General features: G+C 42.2%; 1 protein-coding gene across 1 annotated transcript; it reads right to left on the bottom strand.

The window, feature by feature from the left end:
• Positions 1-2,926: 2,926 nt before the first annotated feature.
• On the bottom strand, positions 2,927-4,392 carry SERLADRAFT_442235 (uncharacterized protein; the record flags this gene model as incomplete). Its single annotated transcript, XM_007322760.1, has 2 exons — positions 2,927-3,634; positions 4,294-4,392. The coding sequence occupies 2 exons, from the start codon at positions 4,390-4,392 to the stop codon at positions 2,927-2,929; spliced, it is 807 nt and encodes a 268-aa protein (XP_007322822.1).
• Positions 4,393-8,442: the final 4,050 nt, after the last annotated feature.

Here is an 8,442-nt window from a genome sequence, read left to right as displayed (position 1 = left end):
GAGTTTGTGGAGTTCTTTGGATACTTCAGAGGCAAACTGTGGTCCCCTGTCGGATATGAGTTTATCATGTAATCTGAATCGTTTGAAGATGGAATTGTGAAAGATTCGTGCGGTTTTGAGTGCGTCGATGGTTTTATGACAAGGTGAGAGGATTACCCCCTTACTAAGTCCTTGGTCTACGTCTACCATGACCATTATACTGTCGTATCCTAAAGATTCTGGGAAATCGGTTATGAAGTCTACAGATAGGTACTTCATCGGTTCGGTGGTCTTTGGGGTCTGGTTTGGGATTAATGGTACAGTGGTGGGATGCATGTTCACTTTCGCTTGTTGACAGGTTGCGCATCCTTTCACGTATTCTTCCACTTGTTCCATCATTCCTGGCCACCAATAGGCCTTTTTGATCAACTGGTAGGTTTTGAGCCTTCCTGGGTGTCTGCGGACCAGGGAATCGTGGTGATCTATGATGATCGTCTTTTGTTCTTCTACTTCATCAATCAGTAATTTATTCCAATAAAAGAACTGTCCTTCTTTTCTCCAATCATCTTTCTTCGTTCTTCCTGGATAATTATTGTTCATGAGCATGGCTTGCTCGACTGTGTTTTTAATTGTTCGTGTGTGGTACAGGAACGCCGAGGTGGGTATCATTGGTGTGTCATTGTCATCTCCTTCTGTTTTGACATATAAATCAGGTCTTCTTGAGAGTGCGTCGGGTACCACCATGTGGGTTCCTGGTACGTGCTCCAAGGTGTAATTGTATTGTGACAGTTCCAGCTGCCATCTTCTTTGTCGTGGTGTGAGTTTCTTGGCTTCTTGCCAGTACGTCAAATTCTTGTGATCTGTAAGAATTTGGATTGTGTGGGGGTTTCCCAAAAGTAAGTGTTTCTATTCTTTTAAAGCTCTCATTACCGCTAGTAATTCTTTGTTGTAGATCTGGTAGTTCTTTTCAGCGGGGGATAGAGTTTTGGAGAAAAATGCACATGGGTGCCATTATCCTTGGTCATTGGGTTGCATTAATACAGCTCCTGTGGCGTGTTTGCTGGCATCCGCAGCAATTTTTGACGGTTTCGAGGAGTCGGGTATTTGTGTCACAGGGGATTCAAGGAATTTTTGTTTCATCAATTTGAAAGTGTCGTCTTCAGTTTGGGTGCAGTTCCACTTCTTATCCTTTTCTAGTAAGGCATTTAAGGGTCTGGCAAGGTCAGAGTAATGACCGATAAACTTCCTGTAGAAGTTTCCATAACCTAAAAACTTCCTCACGCCTTTGGTGTCTTTCAGGATTGGCCAATCGTGGATTCCAGCAAGTTTGGCTGGATCCATTGATACCTGATTGTGGGAAACAATTATTCCCAAGTATTCAATGGTTTTGGCTTTGAAGGTGCATTTTTCTAGTTTCAGGAATAGATCATTATTGCGTAATCTTTGTAGAACCTGTTTCGTTCGAAGTTGGAGTCTTTCGATGTTGGTATCAAAGATGAGAATGTCGTCCATATATATGATCATCCAACCTTCGTCGATGTAGTCTTTGAATTTGTTGTTCATCAGCCTTTGGAATGTTGCTGGTGAATTGCACATGCCGAAGAACATGACCGTAGGTTTGAACACTCCTTTGCTGGTTTTAAACGCAGCTTTCTATTCGTCTCCTTCTTTTATCCTTACATTGTTGTATCCCCAATGTAGATCTAGTTTTGTAAAGATAGTGGCTCCTTTTAATTTTTCGATGAGGTCGGGTATCAGGGGTAGTGAATAGGGGTCTTTCACGGTATATGCGTTCAGTTTTCTGTAATCCTGGCACGGTCAGAGTGATCCATCCTTTTTGCCAATGAAGAAGAAGGGGGATACCTGTGGTGACTTGCTCGGTCTGATGTATCCCTTTCTGTAGTTTTCCATTAAAAATTCCGTTAATGCTTCGTCCTCCTTTGGTGCCAATGGGTACAATTTGCAATCTGTTGGTACAAATTCTGGTTTCATATTGATTGCATGATCGTATTCCCGTCGCTTGGGGAGTCTTTCCGACTTCTTTTTGTCAAAGACGTCCAAATACCCTTTGTATTCATCCGGGAGGTTATGCTCCTTCTTTTCTCCATGAATTTGTGCGTGTTCCATTGCCGAGTTGACCTTCAATCAAATTGTGGTTTGAGGATAGGGTGTTTAGTCGGATACATATCTATGAATGGTTTCGTATACGTCCTCATTTACCGTGGTTGTCCTGATTTTTGTTTCCGTGGTTGTTTGGTTCATCCTGATGGAGTGTTTGTCCGAGTTTGGTAATTCCTTGTCTTTCCAGTTAATGACAGGATTGACTTTTCATAACCAGGGGAATCCCAGTAATACGTCTTCTCCGTCCAGTCCGGTCAATAGGAACTTTGTGAGCCTGTTTTGTCCTCCTGCATCTATCCTCTGATAGGTGCAATGTGTAATTTTTCCGTTCTTGTTTGTGGTTCCGTCAACATTTTTACACGTTATGGGAGTTGGGAGTTTTTGGAGGGGGAGTCGGTGTCTGATGGCGAATTTGGTGTCCATGAAGTCATCTGTAGCTCCTGAATCTATCAGGGCTTTGGTTCCGATGGTTTTCTGTTTCAACAAGCAATCAATTTGTAAAGAGTTGGCATTGATTGTTGCTATTGTTACAGTTGCCATTTTCGATGGTACTAACATTGGGGTAGTCCGTTGTTTCAAAAACCCTTGTCTTCTAATTCTTTCATCGCCTCTGTTCTTTGATCTTCTCCTAACTCCCTCCACATCCTCATGATATTTTGGACCCTGTCTTCTTCCACCACTGTTTTGGTGTCATCTTCCGTTTCAGTTTGACATACCTTTCTTTCGGGAGTTTTTCCCTTGTTTCTACAATTCCTTCCTATGTGTCCTTTCTCGTTACATATGAAGCACCTTCCCTCTTTCCTTCTCGAGTCTTCTTTGTCCTTGGTTAATCTTTGATGTTTGCTGTTCTGAAACTGGCTATAAAGGTTTTCATAAAGTCTGCCCATGTGGGATAGGCATTTTTCTCTTTGTATTTGGTCATCTTGGCTTCGCTCCATGAGGCAGCATTGCCGTCCTTCATGTAGCTGAGGGCCACATATACCTTTTTCTTGTCGGAGTTGTAGATGGTGTCGTTGATATCAAAGTGTAGATCGGTGGACGATATCCACCTTTGGGCTCTATCTGGGGTTCCATCAAAGTCATCAATTTTCCCAATTATCGTGGGTTTGGGGGTTGCAGCGTTAGACATGGTGTGTGGTTGTGGGATGTGGGATGGAGCAGGTGCGGCAGGGAGTATCTGTGGAGTGGGAGGTGGTATCGGGTTGCCGCCTGCTGCAAACTCTTCAAAATTGTTCTCGTCGTAGAGGTTTTCTATGGTTACTGGGGGATTGTGTTGTGTTGTGGGCAGTAGCTGTGGGTGGCTTCCTGCATAGTACTGTAGCCAACGTGTTCTGGCTTCGTAGAAAGCGTCTGCTTGTTCTCTGGTGTAGAGTCGGGTTACGTCTGGTTGGGGAAAGGGAGGTGGTGCTGCTATTCTTTCTTGTCTGGACGACGTCGGTGGGGTTGCTGTTTGTGGGTTGTCTGAGCTTCCTCTTGCTCTCTGTGATCTGGTTGTTGGTTGTTGCGACGTTTTGTCGACTTTTTCTGCCCAAACCTAAATAGGTGGGACTTCTGGTTAGGAATACAATTCTTTTGTTACGCACGAAGTGCTTAACAAAGTCTGAGGGTTTGTCGAGGTTTTATAAAGAGACTTATCCAAAGACAAGTTTGAGAGCGTAGTTCTGAGTGGAGGTTTTCCAACAAGAGTTGGTCTTCTTCTGAGTAGAAGTCTGATCTTAGGAGTCTAGCTTTGTAAGCGTAAACTGTGTAGAATTATATTAGAGAATACTACTGCTTGTTACATGGTATTTATAATGAAAAGGAATTGGTGATAGGAGTTAGGTCCTATCTAGGGCAGGTCCGTCTGTTGAGGACTAAGTACTATAATAGGTACTGTGAATGCAAGAGGAACGGAAGTGTACGTGAAGGAAATGAGTCGTCGGTCCGATGGTATAACCAATGAGTAAAAAGAAATGAGTAATCCTTAAATGTCCAATAGAGATCGTAACAGGAGCAGTACTCTCTCAAGGATAGAATGGAGTCTGGAAACCAATTGCTTATTTGTCAAAATCTCTAAACCCAACCGAAAGAAACTATGAGATATATGACAAAGAACTATTGGCTATTATGACAGCTTTAGAGGAATGGCGCCACTACTTGATGGATGCTACAAAAGAGTTCGAGATCTGGACAGATCATCAGAACCTGACATACTTTAAACAACCCCAGAAGCTCAATAGATGGCAAGCAAAATGGGTTAGCAAATTGGCCAATTATCATTTCACGTTGCACCATAAACCAGGAGCTACTCATATCAAAGCCGATTTACTCTCCAGACGACCAGACCATGATGAGGGAAAAAATGACAACAAAGACGTTACCCTATTGAAACCAGAACTATTCTCTATCAATATGACTCTATCACACAAAAAAAGGCAACAGATAGCAATTAATGATGCCAAAAATGTAGAGATCACAAAATGGATTCATAGAAGGATGAAAAATGTTGACGAACTCATTAAAAAGGTCATGGACAAAGTAGACAACTGCCAAGACAGTGTCAATGATGAGAACCGTTGTTAGAAAACCACACACAGAAACAAACTAACAAACAATCCTCCCAGATTCCACGGAACTTGTTTATGGGCTTTGCCTCCTAGAAAAGTGGGTTCTCTGGTTGTTTGTGGGGTGGTGTGTATGAAGATCCTTCAAAGTAAAACCCAGAGATGTATGGGTGTGGGTTTTGAGGAGGAGGGATAGTTGGAATATAGAAAGATAGGGGGCTTTGTGGTGAGTATAGACAAGCACTACCTTGCTAATTGTAGCACAAGGTAGGTTTGAGAACGACAAGGGTGACGAGGTGACGAGGTTCCCAGTGATAGCAGGCTCCTGATGCACAGACTGTAGTGCTCAAAAGGACTCTAATCGAAAGGGATTATAATGACTTCAAAAGTGGGAAGTGACGGTGACAGCAACTAACAGTGGTAGCAGTGGGAAGTGTTGTGACCACACTGGAGTACAAGTAGCAGTAAGAAGTGGACTTAAGATTAGAGAAGAAGTCTGGAATCAAGTGCTTTGTTGTTTTTTTACAAGGTAAAATACAGGGGTTTATATAGTGAAAAGAAAGGTAGGCTATACACAGTATAGCTACGCAAAAAGAATGAGAAAGAACATGAAGGAAGGAATGTACGCTGACAAATCCTGCGTAGATAGTACAGGATAAGATTGTCAAAAAAGGAAAAAAAAAAGGATAGAACAATGAATGCTGTGAGTAATGTCACAGGTTTGTACAGCCATAAAGTAAAGTCCAATAGCAAAAAGAGAGCAAGAAAATCATGATGTCATGGGAAGATGCAGTAAAAAAAGGGCAAGGCAAAACACTATCAGTATCAACACAGTTCCTTTATTGTCAGTCAGGCATTCTAAAAAAATATGTGTCCATAAAAATGATTCAAAAATCAAAAATCATTGCACTGTAAATGAATGTTCTGCTGAAGAAAAAGAAACTGAAGCCACTGGTCCACCACCTAGTCCAAATCCAACAGTTCCATGGCCTTACCAATAGGCTGGTTGTGTTGGACCACCTGATCAAATGAGGGAGGGAGAGGAGGAGTAGTTCCAATTTGGAACAAGTGAGTCCCAGGCAGCGTGTGGTAGGTGTAGCTGTAGCGAAGACGATGGACAAAAGACAAATGTACCCAAGTAAATGGGACAGCAATGAACATGGGCAACGCAAGGGGATAAACCTTCTCTAGCTCAAAAACTACCCACCCACGCTCCAACCAGGCAAGACGAGCGACCGATGTTTTGATAGTATATGATGGCAGATCGACGTCATGAAGATGGACCTGTTGCCCTATTTGGACTGGCCGCCGGGGCTTTGCTGATATCAGCAGTGGCACGTGGTAGTCAACGGATTGGCGACGGAAGCAGATAGGAAGTGGTGACATCAGAAATGGTGGGGGTGCAAATAATATGAGGAGGAGGAGGGTGGAGGTGATGAAAAAGTGGAATAGAATGGGGATCCAGAAACAACCATCAGGTGAGAATAAAAAGGAGAGGAAGGGGCCCATGGTGGGGCTAGGCAAAGGAAGGGGAGTAAGGGAAACGACAAAAGTGAGGGCGCAATGCAATGTGTAGCCAGTGGCAATGCAAAAATTTGCCAAAATGCCGAAACACGGAAAGTACCGGATGGAAAAGCAAAAGTGAGCGTGACTGGATTGCCTAATAGAGGTGGTGCTGATCAGCCATAAGTTCGAAAAAGGCAATATTAATTACTATTCCATGTGGTACTGTGCCTGTGTGGCGCAAAGGCGAGTCTTTTCGAATACTCGCTTTGTTATTGACACCTGTCCATGCTACCAATCAATTTTGGTGCATGACAACGGCTGGTGGACCGATGAAGGACTCATTTACTTCAAAGGTCGTATGTATGTCCCAAAAGACCAAAAACTCAGAGAAACAATTATAAGAGACAACCACGATTCCCCAATAGCTGGTCACCCAGGCCGGTATAAAACAAAGGAATAAATTACCCGATCATATTGGTGGCCATACATGGATAAAGACATCCAAGAATACATAACCGGTTGCAAAATGTGTCAACGCACAAAAACAGATCATCAGAAAAAAGTAGCACCGTTACATCCGAATGAGATCCCAAGCCGCCCCTGGCAAATCATATCAACGGATCTTATCGGACCGCTACCAGAATCCAAAGGGTATAATACTATTATGGTGGTCGTAGATCAACTCTCCAAAATGATTAGGATCATGCCTACTCATGCCGAGTTAAACTCAGAAGGAGTAGCAAGATTATTCAGAGACAACATTTTCAAACTCCATGGATTACCCGATAAGATCATATTGGACCGAGGAGTACAGTTCGTCTCAAACTTCATGAAGGATCTCTATACAATGCTATGTATAAAAGGAAACCCATCCACTGTTTATCACCCACAAACCAATGGCCAAACAGAAAGAATCAATCAAGAGATAGAACAATATCTCAGAATCTTTGTTAACCATAAGCAAGATGATTGGGCAGACTGGCTACCATTAGCAGAGTTCTCCTATAATAATAAAGAACACTCAGCTAGTGGCTTTAGTCCTTTTTATTTAAACAACGGGCAACACCCAAAAATAGTAGAAAAGAGTGAAAGTGCGGAAGAATTTGTAGAGAGGATGAAAGAAACGAGAGAAGAAGCAGAGAAATCTCTGGCAAAGGCAGCCGAGATTATGAAGAAATCATACGATAAGACAAAAAAGGAAAGTCTTGAGTATGAACCAGGAGACAAGGTTTACGTAGAAGCTGAACATATCACAACTGATCAGCCATCAAAGAAATTGGATGACAAACAACACGGACCATTTGTAGTCGAAAAAAAACCAGTCCGGCAGCCTACAAATTAAAGCTGCCCGGAAGATGGAAAAATGTATACCCGGTATTCAATGAAAAAATCCTACATCCTTATAAAGAACCAACTTTTTTGGGACAACAAAAACCCAAACCTCCACCTCCTGCAGAAGTAAACAGACAAAGAGAATACGAAGTAGAAAAAATACTTGACTCATGATTGAAACGTGACAAGTTAGAATATTTGGTACATTGGAAAGGATACGGAAAAGAAGAACGAACATGGGAGCCTGAGCAAAATGTCAAAAACTCGCCAGAATTAGTCAAAGATTTCCACAATCATTTCCCATCCGCTCCACGCCGAATAAATATCTCACTTCATTACAAAACATTCGACAACTTTACTGAACCATCTCACAATCGTAAAATATTCAATTGGGAAAATGGCAAATTGGAACCAACCTTTCGGGACAAAAGTCCTAAAGGGGGGTTAATGTCACGATCCCTCTCTCTCACACCTGACACTTCACCTTTTCTCTCAAACTCAGACGTCGAGACTCTTATCTCTCCTTATCTTATCACATAGTTTTTTCCTTTATCTATATCTTATCTCATTACGTGACTTTAAGTCATGTGATTACTTACAAATCATCTTACCAAGCTACATGCTACATCCTCATGTCTATCAGTCAGCGCCTCATGGCTGACATGAGTTCTTACATATATAAGTAGACACTCAACGATGTACATACCTTAGCTTTTGATTTAGTCTTTATACGACCTGTTCAACTACCTGCTTGCGATTGACATTGAGTTTGCCTGGTTTCTTCCAGTAGTGCAGCTCAGTTGTTATAAAAATATACTGGCAATGCATTCAAAAATCAACTCCGAGGAGATGGTGTCATCCAAGAAACTACAGCTGCAGATACTCCGGAACAAAATGGCATTGCAGAACACATGAATCAGACATTGGCTATATTAGCAACCACTATGCTCCATGATTCCAA

Source organism: Serpula lacrymans, assembly GCF_000218685.1.
Source record: "Serpula lacrymans var. lacrymans S7.9 unplaced genomic scaffold SERLAscaffold_13, whole genome shotgun sequence".
Taxonomy (NCBI): Eukaryota; Fungi; Basidiomycota; class Agaricomycetes; order Boletales; family Serpulaceae; genus Serpula; species Serpula lacrymans.
The sequence above is the reverse complement of the archived record's forward strand: the minus strand, read 5'-3'. Positions and strand labels throughout refer to the sequence as shown.